This window comes from Mesoplodon mirus (assembly GCF_964341445.2).
Source record: "Mesoplodon mirus genome assembly, chromosome: 11".
Lineage (NCBI taxonomy): Eukaryota > Metazoa > Chordata > Mammalia > Artiodactyla > Ziphiidae > Mesoplodon > Mesoplodon mirus.
In genome coordinates, this window is record NC_138987.1 from 38,890,039 (window position 1) to 38,912,422 (window position 22,384).

The 22,384-nt window shown below is 48.5% G+C and overlaps 1 protein-coding gene across 1 annotated transcript; it reads right to left on the bottom strand.

Annotated features, from left to right (window-relative positions):
- Positions 1–738: 738 nt before the first annotated feature.
- On the bottom strand, positions 739–15,519 carry CENPM (centromere protein M). Its single transcript, XM_082634643.1, has 6 exons — positions 15,387–15,519; positions 14,793–14,872; positions 11,818–11,910; positions 9,184–9,263; positions 7,946–8,037; positions 739–1,500 (listed from the first exon to the last, which is right to left on the bottom strand). Exons 1-6 carry the CDS (start codon positions 15,441–15,443, stop codon positions 1,360–1,362), a joined length of 543 nt encoding a protein of 180 aa, XP_082490769.1. The 5' UTR covers positions 15,444–15,519; the 3' UTR covers positions 739–1,359.
- Positions 15,520–22,384: the final 6,865 nt, after the last annotated feature.

The window sequence follows — 22,384 nt, forward strand, 5'->3', positions numbered from 1 at the left end:
TGGGTGACATCTGGGACCTGAACCGGAGTCTCCACAGCTGGCAGCTGAGGTTCTCGGCGGGCTGAGGGGGCTCCCTGGAAGACAGCCAGGCATCTGCAAACCTTACCGAGCACGCATGAGGGGTCGGGCGCTGGGCCAGGTCTGGAAGGAACCCAAGGAGAGGAGGAAGGCGGGCCCTACCCTTATGACGCCTGCACTGAGTTTCAGGTTGGCCCATCCTTCAGTGGAGAGCATGAGCTGCGGCTGCCACGGTGACGTCAAAGCAGAGGCCCTGCAGTGCTGGCACCGTCCAAGGCATCAAGCAGGGCCGGTCGGTCCTGAGGCCTGAGGATGGAGGACAGGCCGGGGCACAAGCAGGGGGGGGTTGGGAGGGCGCTGTCACGCTCCCAGGTAGCCAGGACCTGGCTCTCTTCCTGAGGCCTCTCCCACCAGGCCTCCTCTTCACCCCCAAGTTCTCCCATGCGTGCCCAGCCAGCCATAGGGGAGCAGCCGGAGCCCAGATCTGGCTGCCAGGGTTTCTGGATTCTAATCCCGGCATTTCCACAAATTCTAATGAGACCCAAAGGAGAAGGAAAGCAATGGTCATGGCACAATCTCTTGCTGCCAACCCAGAAAGCAGCCCTCCGTCAGATCCTCACTGAATTCTCACAACCATAAGACTTCACAGTGTAATTCCTGGATGTACACCAGTTTTTGAACTTAGCTCTGTGTGATTTCAAATAATAGTTCAAATAACTGTTCATTGAGTGCTTACCTGGCACTGTGTAAGCATTAACACGTTTATTATGAAATACATCAAGCACTCAAAGAAGCGCAAGAGTAATACAACCTCAGGCACTTCACCTCCACCATTTCATACAATCCTCACAACGCAACAGGGTAGGTGGAACAACCTCCATTTCATACCTGGGAAAACTGAGGCCCCAAGAGGCAACAACCAGGTCCTATAACCAGGCATGGCGAGGCCAGGATGCGGAGTCAGACTGGGCTCACAAGAGTCCAAGCTCCCCCTACCCGACTCCTAATTGCTCTGAGTCAGTTCGCTCATCTGCAAAATCAGAGTGGTGGACGAAACCAGTGATTTTCAAACTTTTTTTAGCCATGGACCTTTTGTTCAGTTGAAGTCTTAAGTGGAGAGAGAACACGTCAGATGGACGAAGACCTGGGGCTCTGCTGGAGTGAGAGTGGGAGGGGGAGGGGGGCTGGAGTCCCACCAGCTGGGCTCCCTCCCCACCCCCTGGACTTTGGGCCCTGAGGGAACTGCCTGCTGACCCCGGCCTGTCAGGCCCCAGCAACAGTGACTGTTTACTGAGCCGGGCACCAAGCCCTGGGGAGGGGCAGCCCGGGGGCTGGTGGTCCTCACAGGTCCTCCAGGGAGGGGTTCTCAGAGCTCTGCAGCAGGGACAGCAGGTTCAGGGCCGAGACGCTGGGCACATGGCCGGCGCAGATCTGCAGCATGCGGACCAGGCGCTGCGCCATGGTGGCTCGAAAGTCTTCTATCTGCAGAGGAAGAGCAGAGAACAGCGGTGAGGGGCCTGCTCCCCTCACATGGAGCAGCTCCGCAGGCTGCCCAGGGGGGCGGGGTGCTGAGATGTGGGGACAGCTCAGGGAACCGCTGCCCAGCATGGCCACGCCCTTGTCTGTGCCACACCTCGCCGAGCCGTTTCCAACCACCTTAGTTTACCGAATCCTTCAAACACCCTCCAGGGATACCAGAGAGGATGACCCCTGCTCCAGAAGACATGAAGGCTCAGCAAGCTGGGCTGGCGAGGTTAGGTCAACTGTCCAGAGGCACACAGTTAGTGACTGCAGAGCTGGGATGTGAATCAGGGCTAGTCCCAACCAATTCTGGGGTAGAGTGGGCCCCAAAGGCTTCCTTACCTGGGATCTGTCTGAGAAAGAGGCTCACAGGGGTAGGAAGGAGGGGTGGGTAGAGAATGGCCCTTTCCGAGGACAGGGAGGCACCATCAACAGACGGTTCCTATATCAGGGCCTCTGAAAGGCTGGTAAGCCCAGAGGAGCTGTGGGATTAGGCAGGGGCAACAAGACTGTCCCAGGGCCTGGCATCAGATGGTGTGGGCAGATGAGGTGCTCATTATAAATGCTGAAGAATAAACAGTGATGCTCACATGTTCTCCCCTGACCAACAGGTGGTCTCAGATGCATCCCCCCCTTCCCCTGTTCCCTCTCTAACTGGGGAAAGGGTGCCACCATCCACCCAGTCACCCAAGCTAGTGACCAGGCATCCCCACATCCTCCACCATGTGCCACCCATGACGTCCTGGGTTTTAAATCCAGAGGCGACGTCAGTCCTCATCACACTGGCCTCATTCGCACTGAGTCTCCTCTCAGCAGAATCTGACACAGCTGCGCCCACCCCTTGACAGGTCTTTTCCACCTGGCTCCCAGGACCCCACCCTCCGAGGCTTCTCCTCTCACCTCACAGGCCGCTCCCTCCTCTGGGTGACTTCTAACTGCTGGGGGTCCCAGGGCTTGGCCTTTGCATCTCTTTCCCCCACACTCGGTCCCCAGGTGACCTCATCCAGCTCTGTGACCTTCAAACTATCTAACTGCTGAGGATGCCCAAACTGCATCTCCAGACCTTTCCTCTGAGTGTTAGACACACGTGTGCTGCTGCCGGCTTGGTTTCTGTGTAGACATCTAACAGACTCCTCAGTCTTAGTGTGTCCAAGACGGAGTTCCTGGGAGTCCCCGCAAACTGCAGTCGCCCCCCATCTCAGCCACAGGCAACTCCATCCTTCCAGCTGCTCAGGCTGAAAACTCCAGAGTCGACCTTGACTCTTCTTCCTCTCCTGTCTCACATCCAGGCCATCAGCACATCTGTCGGGCCTGCCCTGGAAACACCCAGCATCACAGACCATCTCATCTCCCTCTTCCCCAGACACCACTGAGCCCAGGCCACTCTTAACTCTTCCAGACACAGTCCCCAGGCCCATCTCCTTCTTTCTGCCCCTGTCTCCCTTCAGTCCACTCTCCTCCCAAGAGCTGCAGGGACCCACTTAAAACCTGAGTCAGGCTGTGTCCCGCCCCCCGCCAGCCCACACTTTGCATTGCTCCAGTCTAACCCAGAGTGAAAGCCACCACCTGTTCTACGACCCACAAAGCCCCATGGTCACTCTGACTCATCTCCCACAGCTCTGCTCCAGCCACCCATGCCTCCCTGTGGACCTTGAACACAGCAGGCAAGTTCCAAACTCAGGGCCTTTGCACTTGCTGTTTCTCCAACCTAGTGGGCCTTTCCACCAGGAGGCTCCACGGAGCCTTCCTTCAAGTCTTTACTTAAAGGTCATTTTTTTTAGTGAGCCCCTTCAACCCCTATGTAAATCTTGCCACTTTACCACCACCTGACAAGTCACATCCATTCTCTAACACGCCATACGTTCTACTTCCTCACTTTGTTTCCTCCACTAGAACAGAATTGGGAGTTTTAAAACTGTTCTGCTCTATGCTGCTTCCCTAGTGCCTAGAACAATGCTTGGTGCACTGTAGGTTATGTAAGAAATACTTGTTTTATTTTTTTTACAAATTTAATCAGTTATACATATGTTCCCATATCCCTTCTCTTTTGCGTCTCCCTCCCACCCTCCCTATCCCACCCCTCCAGGCAGTCACAAAGCACCGAGCTGATCTCCCTGTGCTATGCGGCTGCTTCCCACTAGCTATCTACCTTACGTTTGGTAGTGTATACATGTCCATGCCGCTCTTTTGCTTTGTCACAGCTTACCCTTCCCCCTCCCCGTATCCTCAAGTCCATTCTCTAGTAGGTCTGTGTCTTTATTCCTGTCTTACCCCTATGTTCGTCATGACATTTTTTTTCTTAAATTCCATATATATGTGTCAGCATACAGTATTTGTCTTTCTCTTTCTGACTTACTTCACTCTGTATGACAGACTCTAGGTCCATCCACCTCATTACAAATAGCTCAATTTCGTTTCTTTTTATGGCTGAGTAATATTCCATTGTATATATGTGCCACATCTTCTTTATCCATTCATCCGATGATGGACACTTAGGTTGTTTCCATCTCCGGGCTATTGTAAATAGGGCTGCTATGAACATTTTGGTACATGACTCTTTTTGGATTATGGTTTTCTCAGGGTATATGCCCAGTAGTGGGATTGCTGGGTCATATGGTAGTTCTATTTGTAGTTTTTTAAGGAACCTCCATGCTGTTCTCCATAGTGGCTGTACCAATTCACATTCCCACCAGCAGTGCAAGAGTGTTCCCTTTTTTCCACACCCTATCCAGCATTTATTGTTTCTAGATTTTTTGATGATGGCCATTCTGACTGGTGTGAGATGATATCTCATTGTAGTTTTGATTTGCATTTCTCTAATGAGTAAAGATGTTGAGCATCCTTTCATGTGTTTGTTGGCAGTCTGTATATCTTCTTTGGAGAAATGTCTATTTAGGTCTTCTGCCCATTTTTGGATTGGGTTGTTTGTTTTTTTGTTATTGAGCTGCATGAGCTGCTTATAAATTTTGGAGATTAATCCTTTGTCAGTTGCTTCATTTGCAAATATTTTCTCCCATTCTGAGGGTTGTCTTTTGGTCTTGTTTATGGTTTCCTTTGCTGTGCAAAAGCTTCTAAGTTTCATTAGGTCCCATGTGTTTATTTTTGTCTTTATTTCCATTTCTCTAGGAGGTGGGTCCAAAAGGATCTTGCTGTGATTTATGTCATAGTGTTCTGCCTATGTTTTCCTCTAAGAGTTTGATAGTGTCTGGCCTTACATTTAGGTCTTTAATCCATTTTGAGCTTATTTTTGTGTATGGTGTTAGGGAGTGATCTAATCTCATACTTTTACATGTCCCTGTCTAGTTTTCCCAGCACCACTTATTGAAGAGACTGTCCTTTCTCCACTGTATATTCCTGCCTCCTTTATCAAAGATAAGGTGACCATATGTGCATGGGTTTATCTCTGGGCTTTCTATCCTGTTCCATTGATCTATCTTTCTGTTTTTGTGCCAGTACCATACTGTCTTGATTACTGTAGCTTTGTAGTATAGTCTGAAGTCAGGGAGCCTGATTCCTCCAGCTCCATTTTTCGTTCTCAAGATTGCTTTGGCTATTCGGGGTCTTTTGTGTTTCCATACAGATTGTGAAATTTTTTTGTTCTAGTTCTGTGAAAAATGCCAGTGGTAGTTTGATAGGGATTGCATTGAATCTGTAGATTGCTTTGGGTAGTAGAGTCATTTTCACAATGTTGATTCTTCCAATCCAAGAACATGGTACATCTCTCCATCTATTTGTATCATCTTTATATATATATTTAATTAATGTATTTATTTTGGCTGCATTGGGTCTTCGTTGCTGTGCGCGGGCTTTCTCTAGTTGTGGCGAGCGGGGGCTACTCTTCATTGTGGTGCACGGGCTTCTCATTGTGGTGGCTTCTCTTGTTGCAAAGCATGGGCTCTAGGCACGTGCGCTTCAGTAGTTGTGGCTTGCGGGCTTCAGTAGTTGTGGCACGCGGGCTTCAGTAGCTGTGGCTCACGGGCTCTAGAGCGCAGGCTCAGTAGTTGTGGCACATGGGCTTAGTTGTTCCGCGGCACATGGGATCTTCCCGGACCAGGGCTCGAACCCGTGTCTGCTGCATTGGCAGGCGGGGTCTTAACCACTGTGCCACCAGGGAAGTCCAGAAATACTTGCTGAGTAAGTCCTCTGCGTTCTGTGGCCTCTGCCTCTGAACTGTCCTCCAAACTGCTGCTGCTCTCACTCGGACTCCACAGTCCACTTCCCGCAGCAGCCTCGTCCCGAGGCCTCCTGCCTGTGGCCAGGCCTCCTCCCATCCACACATCATACTCCAGAGACGTGACCCCCAAATCCCACTTCTGACCCTACCATGACCGCCCGGTCACCTACAGGAAGGAATGGCTGAATTCCACTGCCAGGCTTCCAAAGCTCTGCAAATCCTTCTGCTGCTGTGTATGTTACATGTTGGTCTATTTTGCTTGATTCTGAGAGGCAGGGCCAATGTCTGAGGCATTTGTGTTCTCAGGGACCAGCACAGGGCCCGATCAGCGGAGCTGGGAAATAATTTTACTGGGCAAATCCCACACCTCCCTGGTGTTTCCTCATATGTAAAACAGGGCTAATAATTCCTGCCACGCAAAGGCCTCAGAACATGGTGAGGCTCCAAGTCGATTAAGCGGAGGAGTGTGCCCCGAACAGGACAACAGCGGTGCGAGGAGTGCTGACCGTCCAAACACTGGGGGCTTTGTATGAGAGAACGCCAGGACTAGGTTCTCAGCAGGGCTGCTGCTGGCTGGAAATAGAAAGTCGGCCACTGAGAAGTTCTCAGGCTAGAGGACAACCCAGGACCTGGAACAGCCTGCCACCTAGTGACCACACACAGAACTGCAGCCCCACACGCACCTCTGCTGTGGAGCGAAGATGGCGATTCCCCTCCAGAGCCAACAGAAGGCAGGCTGTGTGCGTGCGTGCGTGCGTGCGTGCGTGTGTGTGTGTGTGTGTGTGTGTGTGTGTGTGTTGGGGGTGGGTCGACTTGTTCAAAGCCACACAGTCAGCCCGTTAAGACAGGAAAGAGACAGCTGCACGCCAACCTGGCTCTTCCGCTGACTTCCTAGCTGTGTGACCGTGAGCACGTCTCGCCTCTCCTGTTGTGAGGAAAGCCTGCAGGGACAGGCCCCTCAGGGGTGCCCCGGGCCTCAGGTCCTACCTGTGAGATCAGAGCGTCGGTCTAGTGGGGGTTCTTAAAATAGCCATCAAATGTGAAACACAAACCTGTACATCCTAACTGATGCACTGAATGAGATCTAGGGCAGGTCTAATGACTTCTGCAGTCAGAGGCGTAATGAGATCTGCCCCAATCCCCGGGGACGTGGCAACGTCCGCTGCTTCTGTTGCTAACAGTCACAGGTTCTGCTAATACTACCGACATCTCTTGCCTACATTCACAACGATAAATTTCTCTTAGAGGTTAGTGAAAACAAGAAGTAATTTTTTTTCTCGTCCAGGTCTGCAAATCCCCTGAATTCTTCTCCCTTCCGACCAGAGGGGTCCACAGACCCCAGAGTAAGAACCCTTGGTGATGAGGGACCACATACTGACTCAATTCCCTCTTACGACATCACTTTGCTTTTGGGAAAAGGTGCAAGACCCAGAACAGAGCAGAAACACAATCTTTGAAACGAATTTCAAAACCAACTGAGCAGGTCTGGAATGCAGCCCAGGCCCTGGGAGCCCAGAGGCAGCAGCATCAACTCCTGCTGAGGACCCTTTAGCAAAGTCACCAGGTTCCGAACTGCACAGAGAGGCTGAAGAGCAAAACTCAACCGCAAAATAGAAATCTGCTGTGCTAACCCCACAATGAGCATTCACCTTGTGAGAAACACCAACAGAAGCAAGTCAGGGCAGAACTAATATATGTATCCATCCAACCACCTACCAACCTACCCAGCCTCCCCTTCTGCTGCCTGCTAGACCCCCTGCCCCAGGCTGGGACCAGACAAGGTCTGCAATCCAGGGATGTAAGGGGCACACTGGGCACCTTCACTGCTGGTTAATGAGGCAGACAAGATGCCTGGCCTCACAGCACTTAACCCCAGGGAAGTGAGATATTAACATGAACCCACAGGTACATACACAAGACTTAGTTACGAGTAGAGAGAACGACGCAAAAGCAGGAGGTAATGGCGCCTGGTGTACGAGCAGAACTCAAGATGTACACGGAGCATCACCCTACTTTACATGTACGAACCCAAGGCTTACGGTGACCCACCCAAGGCTCACGGTGACCCACCCAAGGACAACGAGCAGAAGAGCCAGGATTCAAACGAGGATCTTGTCTCCACATCGGGATCCCCTTCACCAGGGTACTCAGCGAGCCTCCAAGAAGCGCCCCTACCACGCCCACTGTGTGCCGACTGCTCCATCCCTCAACCCGCGTGCTCGGGGTCCTCACCTCCAGGTCACAGAAGAGCAGGGGGCTCCGGTAGGTGTGGGCCAGCTTCATGATGGTGTTCCGGTGAATGCTGCAGTGGCTCTCCCGCCCAGCTGCAAAGAAGCCACGGCCTGTAATCTCTACCTTCCTGGCTGTAATCTAGGAAGCACTGGGCCAAGTAGTTCATTTCCCCTCTCTGGGCCTCAGCTTCTTACTAGTCAGTGGGGTGACAATCCTGTTCTACCTTCTTTTCAGGGCAGTCAAGATCATCAAATCAGAAAATAGGCTGAAGGGGCTTGGATAGAGTGCACATCTATGAAATGAGGTTAGTGACAACCCCTACCCTGCTGAGTTACTATAGAGATTCAGTGAATGAATACACAGAAGTGACCTGGTGTTCATTTATCCACCAACGCTTACTGAGAATAATCTGTGCCACTCCCGTCCTGCAAGGAGCTCTCGGTGCAGCTGGCGGGGCAGACACGCCATCAGTGTAGGAAGAAGTGTTAGGAGTCTCTGACAGAGGCATGTGTGGGATGGATACCCTGAGGGCCCAGATTGCAGGGCTGGTCAGGTCCCCCAGGAGGCAGAAAATAGGGGTTAGCGAGATAAAGAAGAGGAAAAGGTATTTGAGAGAAGCCACATGGTACAATCACTAAAGGCATGGGCTCTGGAATATGACTCTCTAGGTGTGAATCTCTGCTCTACCACTGTTCAGCTGCGGGGCCTTGGGCAAGTTACCTAACCTCGTGACCAGTTCCCTCCGCTGCAGAACAGAGAAAATAGTACCCACTACAGTAGTACCTGTCGTGAAGATTAAGTAATATAGAAACCAAGCACTTAGGACAGTGTCTGCTCTATTGTGAGTGCTTGATATAGGGTAGCTATTATTATTTCCACTGTTAATATTACCAAGTCTCAGAGAACTATAAGCTGAGCCAAAGAAGGGAAGAGTAATAGGAGATAAGACAGGAAGGCAGGGGCCAAACTGCAAAATACTTTGTGCCTTTACAGGAGTTTGGATTTTACTCTGAAAGCCACAGAGAGCCACTAGGCACCTCTAAGCCATTATCTCAGAGGAATTGACTTGGTAGACTGATCAGCTCAGATTTTATAAAGACTGACAACATCAGATTCCAAAATGCATGTGTTTTCCATCACCCAGGCTGCCTTTGCAAGGAGTCCACCACAGGCCCAGCCGCAGCCTGCCCTGGGTGGGCGAGGGAGGGGGTGAGCTGCGGGGGGAGGGATGCACTTACCGCCTGTGGCGAGGAAGCTCACCTTCCCCAGGAAGAAGGTGGCGTCCACATGGTGCAGGGACTCCTCGACATTCCGGAGGCTGCAGTGGCCAGGGCGAGAGAACAAAGCAGAGGACAAACCTCACAACAGAGAGAGCAGAAGCCGCCCCGCCTCTGATCCCAGAGAGGCCAGAGAACGAGAGGAGGGTGACAGGAAACAGCCCTAGAGGAATACTTTGTCCTTTCATATCTTTAAACTACGTTTTTTGGGGGAATTCTATTTATTTTTTTATACAGCAGGTTCTTATTAGTCATCCATTTTATACACATCAGTGTATACATGTCAATCCCAATCTCCCAATTCATCTCACCACCCCCCTCCCCCCCCCCGCCACTTTCCCCCCTTGGTGTCCATACATCTGTTCTTTACATCTGTGTGTCTATTTCTGCCCTGCAAACCGGTTCATCTGTACCATTTTTCCAGATTCCACATGTATGTGTTAATATACAATATTTGTTTCTCTCTTTCTGACTTACTTCACTCTGTATGACAGTCTCTAGATTCATCCATGTCTCCACAAATGACCCAATTTCATCCCCTTTTATGGCTGAGTAATATTCCATTGTATATATGTACCACATCTTCTTTATCCATTCATCTGTCGATGGACACTTAGGTTGCTTCCATGACCTGGCTATTGTAAATAGTGCTGCAATGAATATTGTGGTACATGTCTCTTTTTGAGTTATGGTTTCTTCAGGGTATATGCCCAGTAGTGGGATTGCTGGGTCATATGGTAGTTCTTTTTTTGGCTACTCTACGCGGCTTGTGGGATCTTAGGTCCCCGACCAGGGATGAACCTGGGCCCTCGGCAGTGAGAGCGTGGAGTCCTAACCACTGGACCGCCAGGGAATTTCCCAAACTACTTTTAATTACAAAGTGACTCAAGTTCGTAATATAAACAAACAGTAAATACGGGTGTATAAGTAAAAAGTAAAGTCTCCGTTGCCAGCACCACCTTCAGTTTCAACTCCCCAGAGATAACTGTTGCTGACAGTTGGGGGTGTAATTCTTCTGGAATATTTTTCATATGCAAATACGGACAGTGATACGTACAAGCATCCAGTTGGGTCTAACTGGGTTCAACAACTCTGTTACATTCTTTGGAATGACCACACAGTACCACAAACTACTTTCCCTGTGATGGACATTTAAACGGTCTCCAGCTGTTCACCGTTACGAAAGATGCTGCATGAATTTTCTTTCCCACAGGTCCTTACATATCCAAGCAAACGTTTCTGTAGGACAGATGCTAGAAGTGGCATGGCTGGGTCACAGTATGTGTCTTTTTTAAGTGTAGATAAGTATTGCTGAATTGCTTTCCAATAAGATTACAGCGATTTTAAGTCATATCAATCATATGAAAACACTCTTTTCCTCTAAGCAACGGCACCCTGACCTTCTGGGTTGAGGCTTTCATTCACTTGTGTCCAGGGAGTGATGAAGGAACCTGTTGCCTCCTGGCCAAAAAGCCATCTCAAAGGTCAGGCTTCAGCCTGAATTAACACAGCCTGAGGCCAACAGCAACAGCGGCCCTGCCCCTAAGTGTGGCTATGAAGCAGGATCTCTCCAAAGACTTGGGCCAGTGTCCCTTCTGGTGAACAGAGATCTCACCCAAAGAGCAACAGATCTGCTGAGCCAGGGCCCTCTGGCAACCATGGCAGATCTCAGCCCCACCTGGGCCTAAGTCACCGCTGACTGGTTCCAACCGGTCCGGTAGTGCGGTCTGGACTTGGTCCTGATGCTACATGTATCTGGTGTCTCTAGCCCATTGGATTCCCAGATTCCCTTGATCCCTACCACAGGCCCAGGTGTCTGCCTTGGTTTCTGTGCTGGACCCTGTGTCCTGCTCTTAGCCAGCTGTCCCCCAGGAGGGAGAGGGCACACCTTTCTTCTGTACTCCCTAGGCTGGCTGCAGTCCTGTCCCCAGGGTTGCCAGCACCACAGGGAGACCGGATCAGGCCACCAACATCAACACCACCCATGCTGCCACTGCCACGGCCCCACGCTAGACTGGCTCTGATGCTGCAGAGGCCTTGACAGTCCTCTGAACACACTATGCTCCTCCTGCCCTTTACATTAACCCTCCGCCTAGAACATTCTGCTCACTTTCATCTTTCCCTGGCTAATTTCTCGTTATCTCTCAGGTGTCTATTTAAATGTCACTTCCACTGGGAAGTCTAGCCTGACCTAAGTCCTGAGAGTCAGAGGTCTTGTTTGGGTTCTCACAGCCCCATGCTTCCTTCTTTTTACAGTACCCATCGCAGGTACTGTAACTGTCTGTTCAAAAGTCTAGCCTCCTCCCCTAATGGACCTTGAGGACAGGGTTCTGTTTCATGCATGTCTGTGCCTGCTGTCAGGGATACACAGTAGGCCTCAGAGAGCCAAATGACAGATGACACTGCTGGCATTTATCAGTGCCTTTTAAACATCTTGCATTGGCCACTGGCCCCCCCCCCTCCTCACCATCTAAGTTCACCCCAGGCAGCCTCTCCTTGTCTCCTCTCCTTCCCATCATAAGTGAGGCCACTGTCCCAGCACATCCCTGTGCCAGGTCTACCTGAGCCTGGCAGCCTCCATCCTCTGGCTCTCACCTGTGTTTGCTGTGAAGGTTGACCACGAACACAATCAAGTCAATTCGGGGCCGATTCACATTGGAGGGCAGAGGGAGGGACTTTGCCAAGTGGCTGAAAAACAAGAAATTGCAGGACTAAATACGTACCCACATCACAATGACTGTTCACATGCCGCCCGTCACAGGGAAGAGGCTGTCAAGAGCTCCTCTCCTATTCACCTGAAGCAAGACTTTTCAGGTGAGCACAGGGGCAGGGCAGAGCTGGTCCTATCCAGATGACTCCTGATCTACTCTCCCTGCCAGAAAGTTTAGTAACTGCCTTGGCAAGAGGGAGTTTTGGATATAATATGGCATGAGGCTAGACATCTACACTGCATGCTGGGAGGGAGACCAGGCTCAGAAGCGGGGGAGCATGTTGGACTGTGAAGTTTAGGTGTTAAGATTGAAGCTCTTTGGAGTAAGACAGAAGTGGCCCCAAATCCCAGGGCTGCCGATTGTCAGCTATGTGACCTTGGGCAAGTCACCCTCATCATTCTTGTCTGGACTTAGTCTCAGATTGTCAAATACCCACCGGAAGGGTTTTTTTGAATCCTCTACTTCTGCCCATTTCCACATATTACTATTACTCATCTGCCCCCCACCCCTCAGCTTATAATTTAAGAATACCAAAAAGTATACAAAACACAAAAGTTAAAAAAGAAACACATACTCCTAAAAGTTCAGTTACCTAGATATAACTACTAGTAACATTAGAACATTTTTCTAAACATCTCTCCATGTACACAATGTATACACATTCAGACACTAGAATACAGTAGATGTAATTGAAAAATAGGAGGGAGTTCCCTGGCAGTCCAGTGGTTAGGATGTAGCGCTTTCACTGCCATGGCCCAGGTTCAATCCCTGGTCGGGGAACTAAGAACCCGTGAGGGGCATGGTGCGGCCAAAAAATAAAAAATAAAAATAAATAAAAATAGGATAATAGTATTAATTTTATCTGAATTTAGGGGAAGCAAAATAACTAAAGTAGAACTGAAAAAAAAGATGAACTTTGGATAAATTATTTTTTAATCACAAGAAATTATTTCCTCAAAGAACCCAATTAAAAAAAGATTATGGAATAAATGAGTAAGTTGGTATCATTTTTAACAGTTTTAATTTTACCTATATGGGATTGATTCTCTATTACTAAGAAAAGTGAGAAAATTAGCATTCTTATAATCTACCTTACCATTTGGACAAAACTTACAAATGTACATTTATATTGCTATTATTAATGGTATTATTATATACATTTATATTTTGCTCTAACCATAACTTCCGACCTCAGCTAGTGAAGCTGCCACTCTAGAACATGAGAGAGACAAAGGGTACTGAGGAAGGTCTCTCACTGGCAATTAAATGCTTCAGCAATAAAGAGACAATCATTTTTGCTCACAATTCATTGGCCAGAAGTAGTCACATGGCTCCACATAACCACAAAAGGTCAAACCTGGTTCCTGCCAAATACTACAAATGCAGAGAGCCGAAAATACTTGACAAAAGAATGAACAGATGACCATATGGGTGATTTGCTTCTCTTGCCTAAAAGTCTGAGAATTATTTACTTCAGAAGTAAATAATTGTCCATTTTTCCTGGAACAAGATATATGTACCCTTTTTAATGGACAAATTCAACCCTTCACTCATTCCAGGGAAGTCTTCTTCTATTACACTTCAAACACTTTTGCTGTAATTTTCTCAAACCTTTCTTCTTTGTAAATAATTAAGTCTTTAACCACATCTACTCTGATCCTTGCTGTTTCTATGTATTTATTAGATAGATCTCATATGGTATTATTTTTCACCTTTTTTGTCCTTAGCTCTGCAACCTCCCTTTTCCTCTCATTCTGTTGTGTTATTATTTGGTCTTTGAACGCTCCTTTTAAAAATTCATGTTCCTATTAAATTTCTCAATGGCACAAAGCACTCAAAAAGGAGCTTTCTTCCCTTTTTCCCAGAGTGGGTTCTTCATCAGATTTTTTGCATGTTATGTGACTCTCTTTTTTGCCAATGGTTTCCGTCTTGCTTAATGAAGGCAATTTTGTCCACATTTTCCATTTACTCTGATGCTAATTAAATTAATTTTTTTGACTTTTTTTTTTTTTTTGGCCTTGCCCCATGGCATTCGGGATCTTAGTTCCTGGACCAGGGATCAAACCCATGCCCCCTGCAGCAAAAGCGCAAAGTCCCAACCACCGGACCACCAGGGAAGTCCCAAATTAATTTTTTTTTATCCTTTCCAATTTCTGAGCTATGGGTTTGAGATTATTGGTTATTGTGTTTGGTGTTCTACAGCCAAAGAGCCTGGCAAGATAGGTAGAGCACAGATGGACATATGAACAATCTTTATTTTGAGGGAAAGATTATGTTGAAGCAGAATGATCCAAATCTAGAGGGTATTTCCTCTGTGGGAATTGGAAATGCCCCATAATAGGTAGAATAGGGGAACATAATCTTTCTATCAGGGAGAATGACACCCACATGTATTCAGTCACTTGACTCCTGCCAGCAGCTGTTTCTACTCCCTCTCAGTTAGAAAAAGGAAAACAAAATATACTTTAGTTACTTTTTCTCCAAATTTGGGGGTTATCTGAGCATGTACTCTGTGCCAAGTACTGCTCAAGGCACTGGGGATTCACCAGTGAGCAAAAGTCAAAGTCCCTGCCCTCAAGGGGCTGACCTTGGGGTCCCTAGGGGTGGCAGACTGGAAACAAGTAAAGAAACATGTAAACTTCTTATAGTGACAAGTGTTAGAGGAAAATAGAAAAACTGTGTGACAGTGATGGAGGATGCCTTTGGACGGGGACAGATCACGCGTTAGAACGGAGTCTCCGAGGGGTTGGTCAACCGGCTCCACCTGTGCCCGCCTCTCTGGTGATCCCCCTACCGCCAACCCCGCCCTCCCTTGCGCCCAGGCCAGCGATCGGACACCCCCAGCATAAGGCTACTTACACCTTCAGCTCCGATGTGCAATCCTCCTTGAGCATCGCATCGGCCAGCTGCTGCAGAAGAGCATCCTCCGTGCCCACCAGCTGCCCAGAGAGAGAAAGCGACCGACTGATACCTGGACACAGCAGTCCCGCTGGAGGGCCCGGACGGCCGCGAACCCAAGATTCCGGCTCCAGTGCGCGAGGCACCCTTTTACCGAGAGGGCTCCGGCAGAGGGCCCGAGGTTTGCACCCTCTCCGGTCCTGTCCGGAAAACACTCACTACCTCCCCGGACCCTTCCTGGAAAGGCCTCGTCTCTCCCGGAGGTCCGACCCCTCTACGCGGGAAAACCAAGTTTTGGGCACCCGGTACCCCGCCCTGCGCGCGGTCGCCCCACCCAGCCGCCCCACCAATCAGAAACTGCGCACTTATTGGTGGGGACGTCCCTCAGCCTCAGAAGGGCGGCTACTCCGATTGGTTCAGAGTGTGGCTCTCCGGCCTACCACACCCCAGCCAGAATAGCCCACGCCAGCACCTCAGAGAGAGCAGGGGACTTGGCGGCTGAGGGACAGCCTGGGAAGACAGGCGGGCGGGAGAATCTGGGATGCTGACGCCTACCAAGATGGTGGCCGTGTTCAGGCCAGGCAGTTTGTCCAGCGGCCGCAACACCGACATCCCAGGGACAGGCCGAACCACCGCTCATGCGGTGCGCGCCGAGCTTTCAAACCACCCTGTGGCCCACCCCTTGTGAGTAATCGCGGGTCACGTGACAGTTCCTGGGCGGGACTTCGTGGGGGGCGGAGCAGGGCCTTCTTAAAGGAACCACTACCGCCTTTTCCGAGGGGAGGTTCCACCGCGGGCTCTAGGCACATAGGGTGCTGCCTGCGGGACAAGACTTTTATTTCACGACTGGGAGAAAGAAGATATTCAGTGATTCAGTTATTCATTTTCATTCATTCGTGCTCATTCAAGTGCTCTTGATTCCTTCCAAATCTGTCCCTCACACATCTTCTCCACCTCAATTGACTCCGTCCTTGCAGCTGCTCAGAACAAAATCTTGGGTCATTCTTGGCTCCTCTTCCCCGCACCTCACAATCAATCCGTAAGCAAGCTTGTGGGTTCTATTCTTAAAATGCAAGAAGCCGACCATTGCTCACCACCTCCACCCCACCACCAGGAGAAGCCACTCTCCTCTCTCACCAGGTCTACTGTAAGAGCCTTCTCACTGGCTCCCTGCTTCCACCCTGGTCTCCAGGGCTACTGGCTATTCTCCACACAGCAATCGGAGTCATCCTTTAAAAAGAGAAATCAGAGCAGGCCACTTCTCTGGTCAAAACCCATCGATAGTTCTCTGCTCACTCAGGTACATTGCAAATGCCGTACAGGGCCTTTGAGGCTCTGTGGGTTCCGGCCCCTGACAGTCTCTCTGGCCTCATCTTCTGCCCTTTTCCCTCTAAAACAGCTCTAGGACCCCTGGCCCCGTGGTTCCCTCTGGCTGAAATGCTCTCCTCCCCAACAGTCAAGTGGCTTGTTTCCTCACTTTATTCATGTTTCTGCTGCAATGTCACCTCATCAGAGGGGGCTTTCTTAACCACCCTATCTAAAATAGCAAGCCCTCCCATAATCCCTCTCTCCCCTCTTCTGCTCAGTTTTCTCAATAGCACTTCACATATTGACTAGAACTGGGCAGCACCTGAGATTTTACAAACTAATAAACTGTTACTGTTTATTACTGTTTAGTAATGGTCTGTTACCTTTTCATGGATGCTGCAGAAGACATGAAACTCCTGGGTAAGGGACAAAGGACATTATTACTCAAGGTAAAAGCAGTAGCTGTGGCTTTACCTTTGTGTCATTTTCCCCACATCCCGCAAGCCCTGCAAAGGGCCCACCCATCATGTTTGCCTCTACACCTCGTGGATGGCATTATAGGAGAGGAACACAGAGTTTAGAAATTCACCACTTTTATAGTGAGTGGTAGGCATGCCTGTCCTTTTCCCGGTTGCTTGCTTTTCCTGTTCTTTTTCCAACCCTCAAGGTTGCTTGCTGCAAAAACACACCCTTAGAAATGGCCTGGGTAAAGAGCTTTCAGAGCCTTGCTTTCTTGGCATGCCCAGCAAGAACCTGCAGGGACTCAGAGCCCACAGCAGATTGCTTCTCCCAACAGTTATATAATTATCTGCTCATTGTCTGTCTCTCCAACTAGAGCATAAGATACATGAGGGCAAAGATTTTGTCAGTTTGTATGTCCAGCACTTTAAAAAGTGTCTGGTACATAGTAGTTGCTCAAGAAATATTTGTTGAATGAATAAATTGATTTACATCCATTTGTTTATTCTCAGCAGTGATTCATTCATTCATTTCCTAGGGCAGACCCAATGCCCCACCCTGGGAACACAGATGAATCAGACATTACTGACCAACTCAGTGTGATGGAGGAGTAGGACTGTGATCTCACAGTGTGTTAATTACTGTGACATCTGGGAGGAAAGAGGCATACTTCCTGTCTAACCTAAATCCTTCTCACTGAGAACCAAATTAGTTATACCTTGCTTAGAAAGAGCAGGAAGTACATGGCTTCAGGGAGCCCCTGCCCCAGCACAGATGGTGCTTTGATTCCCCATGGCACGGGGCATGGAGGGGACTCCCTGACAGTCAGGTAATAGTAAGTACTAGGAAAATAAAGGTGGGCTAGGGGATAGAACGTGATGGGTAGGAGGAGGTACTTTAGGTCAGGGGAGGCCTATCTAAGAAGGTGATGTTTGGGCAGATGTCTGCATGCGGTGAGAGAGGAGCCAATTAAATATAGTGAAAGGGGCTTCCCTGGTGGCGCAGTGGTTGAGAGTCTGCCTGCCGATGCAGGGGACACGGGTTCGTGCCCCGGTCTGGGAGGATCCCACATGCCGCGGAGCAGCTGGGCCCGTGAGCCATGGCCGCTGAGCCTGTGCGTCCGGAGCCTGTGTTCCGCAACGGGAGAGGCCACAACAGTGAGAGGCCCGCGTACTGAAAAAATATATATATATATAGTGAAGAAGGGAGGGTGGGAGGAGACACAAGAGGGAGGGGTTATGGGGATATATGTATACATATAGCTGATTCACTTTGTTATACAGCAGACACTAACACACCATTGTAAAGCAATTATACTCCAATAAAGATGTTAAAAAAACAATAAAATGGAAAAAAATAAAAATGCTAAATAAATAAATCAATATAGTGAAGAAGAGGATTCAGGAAGAAGGAGCAGCAAGTGATAAGACCCCGAGTGGGGACAGATACACCAGAAATACAGCTACACGTGGAACAACTCCTACAGAACACCTACTGTACACTGGCAGAAGACCTCAGACCTCCCAAAAGGCAAGAAACTCCCCACGTACCTGGGTAGGGCAAAGCGGAGAGATTCCCGCACAGAGGATCGGTGCCGACCGGCACTCACCAGCCCGAGAGGCTTGTCTGCTCACCCGCCGGGGCGGGCGGCGCTGGGAGCTGAGGCTCGGGCCTCAGTCGGAGTGCAGGGAGATGACTGGGGTTGGCGGCGTGAACACAGCCTGAAGGGGCTAATGCACCACAGCTAGCCGGGAGGGAGTCCGGGAAAAAGTTTGGACCTGCCGAAGAGGCAAGAGACTTTTTCTTCCCTCTTTGTTTCCTGGTGCGCGAGGAGAGGGAATCAAGAGCGCTGCTTGGAGGAGCTCCACAGATGGGCGCGAGCCGCGGCTGAAAGCGCGGACCCCAGAGACGGGCGTGGGATGCTGGGGCTGCTGCCGCCGCCGCGAGGCCTGTGTGCGAGCACAGGTCACTGTCCACGCCCCCCTTCCGGGGAGCCTGTGAAGCCCGTCACTGCCGGGGTCCCGGGATCCAGGGACGGCTTCCCTGGGAGAACGCACGGCGCGCCTTGGGCTGGTGCAACGTCACGCCGGCGTGCCTCGGGCTGGTGCAACTTCACGCCGGCCTCTGCCGCTGCAGGCTCCACCCGCACTCCGTGCCCCTCCCTCCCACCCGGCCTGAGTGAGCCAGAGTCCCCGAAGCGGCTGCTCCTTTAACCCTGTCCTGTCTGAGCGAAGAACAGACGCCCTCCGGCGACCTACACGGAGAGGTGGGGCCAAATCCAAAGCTGAGACCCGGGAGCTGTGAGAACAAAGAAGAGAAAGGGAAATCTCTCCCAGCAGCCTCAGAAGCAGCGGATTAAAGCTCCACAATCAACTTGATGTACCCTGCATCTGTGGAATACACGAATAGACAACGAATCATCCCAAATTGAGGAGCCAGGAGTCAGTGCTATGCCTCTGAGGTGAGAGAGCCAACTTCAGGACACTGGTCCACAAGAGACCTCCCAGCTCCACATAATATCAAACGGCGAAAATCTTCCAGAGATCTCCATCTCAACACCAGCACCCAGCTTCACTCAACGACCAGCAAGCTACAGTGCTGGACACCCTATGCCAAACAACTAGCAAGACAGGAACACAATGCCACCCATTAGCAGAGAGGCTGCCTAAAATCATAAAAAGTCCGCAGACACCCCAAAATACACCACCAGACGTGGACCTGCCCACCAGAAAGACAAGATCCAGCCTCATCCACCAGAACACAGGCACTAGTCCCCTCCACCAGGAAGCCTACACAACCCACTGAACCAACCTTAGCCACTGGGGACAGACACCAAAAACAACAGGAACTACAAACCTGCAGCCTGAAAAAAGGAGACCCCAAACACAGTAAGATAAGCAAAATGAGAAGACAGAAAAACACACAGCAGGAGAAGGAGCAAGATAAAAACCCACCAGACCTAATAAATGAAGAGGAAATAGTCAGTCTACCTGAAAAAGAATTCAGAATAATAATAGTAAAGATGATCCAAGATTCTATTTCCAAGATCCATAATCTTGGAAATAGAATAGACAAAATGCAAGAAACAGTTAACAAGGACCTAGAAGAACTAAAGATGAATCAAGCATCGATTAAAAACACAATAAATGAAATGAAAAATACTCTAGATGGGATCAATAGCAGAATAACTGAGGCAGAAGAATGGATAAGTGAGGTGGAAGATAAAATAGTGGAAATAACTGCTGCAGAGCAAAATAAAGAAAAAAGAATGAAAAGAACAGAGGACAGTCTCAGAGACCTCTGGGACAACATTAAACGCACCAACATTCGAATTATAGGGGTTCCAGAAGAAGAAGAGAAAAAGAAAGGGACTGAGAAAATATTTGAAGAGATTATAGTTGAAAATTTCCCTAATATAGGAAAGGAAATAGTTAATCAAGTCCAGGAGGCACAGAGAGTCCCATACAGAATAAATCCAAGGAGAAATACGCCAAGACACATATTAATCAAACTGTCAAAAATTAAACACAAAGAAATCATATTAAAAGCAGCAAGGGAAAAAAAACAAATAACACACAAGGGAATCCCCATCAGGTTAACAGCTGATCTCTCAGCAGAAACTCTACAAGCCAGAAGGGAGTGGCAGGACATAATTAAAGTGATGAAAGAGAAAAACCTGCAACCAAGACTACTCTACCCAGCAAGGATCTCATTCAGATTTGATGGAGAAATTAAAACCTTTACAGACAAGCAAAAGCTGAGAGAGTTCAGCACCACCAAACCAGCTTTACAACAAATGCTAAAGGAACTTCTCTAGGCAAGAAACACAACAGAAGGAAAATACCTACAATAATGAACCCAAAACGATTAAGGAAATGGGAATAGGAACATACATATCAATAATTACCTTAAATGTAAATGGACTAAATGCTCCCACCAAAAGACACAGAGTGGCTGAATGGATACAAAAACAAGACCCATATATATGCTGTCTACAAGAGACCCACTTCAGACCTAGAGACACATACAGATTGAAAGTAAGGGGATGGAAAAAGATATTCCATGCAAATGGAAATCAAAAGAAAGCTGGAGTAGCAATTCTTATATCAGACAAAATAGACTTTAAAATAAAGACTATTAGAAGAGACAAAGAAGGACACTACATAATGATAAAGGGATCGATCCAAGAAGAAGATATAACAATTGTAAATATTTATGCACCCAACATAGGAGCACCTCAATACATAAGGCAAATACTAACAGCCATAAAAGGGAAAATCGACAGTAACACACTCATAGTAGGGGACTTTAACACCCCACTTTAACCAATGGACAGATCATCCAAAATGAAAATAAATAAGGAAACACAAGCTTTAAATGATACATTAAACATGATGGACTTAATTGATATTTATAGGACATTCCATCCAAAAACAACAGAATACACATTTTTCTCAAGTGCTCATGGAACATTCTCCAGGATAGATCATATCTTGGGTCACAAATCAAGCCTTGATAAATTTAAGAAAATTGAAATTGTATCAAGTATCTTTTCCGACCACAATGCTATGAGACTAGACATCAATTACAGGAAAAGATCTGTAAAAAAAATACAAACACATGGAGGCTAAACAACACACTACTCAATAACGAAGTGATCACTGAAGAAATCAAAGAGGAAATTAAAAAATACCTAGAAACAAATGACAATGGAGACACGACGACCCAAAACCTATGGGACGCAGCAAAAGCAGTTCTAAGGGGGAAGTTTATAGCAATACAATCCCACCTTAAGAAACAGGAAACATCTTGAGTAAACAACCTGACCCTGCACCTAAAGCAATTAGAGAAAGAAGAACAAAAACCCCCCAAAGTTAGCAGAAGGAAAGAAATCATAAAGATCAGATCAGAAATAAATGAAAAAGAAATGAAGGAAACGATAGCAAAGATCAATAAAACTAAAAGCTGGTTCTTTGAGAAGATAAACAAAATTGATAAACCATTAGCCAGACTCATCAAGAAAAAAAGGGAGAAGACTCGGGCTTCCCTGGTGGCGCGGTGGTTGAGAGTCTGCCTGCCGATGCGGGGGACACGGGTTCGTGCCCCGGTCCGGGAAGATCCCACATGCCGCGGAGCAGCTGGGCCCGTGAGCCATGGCCCCTGAGCCTGCATGTCTGGAGCCTGTGCTCCGCAACGGGAGAGGCCACAACAGTGAGAGGCCCACGTACCGCCCAAAAAAAAAAAGGGGAGAAGACTCAAATCAATAGAATTAGAAATGAAAAAGGAGAAGTAACAACTGACACTGCAGAAATACAAAAGATCATGAGAGATTACTACAAGAAACTCTATGCCAATAAAATGGACAACCTGGAAGAAATGGACAAATTCTTAGAAATGCACAACCTGCCAAGACTGAATCAGGAAGAAATAGAAAATATGAATAGACCAATCACAAGCACTGAAATTGAAACTGTGATTAAAAATCTTCCAACAAACAAAAGCCCAGGACCAGATGGCTTCACAGGCGAATTCTATCGAACATTTAGAGAAGAGCTAACACCTATCCTTCTCAAACTCTTCCAAAATATAGCAGAGGGAGGAGCACTCCCAAACTCATTCTACGAGGCCACCATCACCTTGATACCAAAACCACGCAAGGATGTCACAAAGAAAGAAAACTACAGGCCAATATCACTGATGAACATAGATGCAAAAATCCTCAACAAAATACTAGCAAACAGAATCCAACAGCACATTAAAAGGATCATACACCATGATCAAGTGGG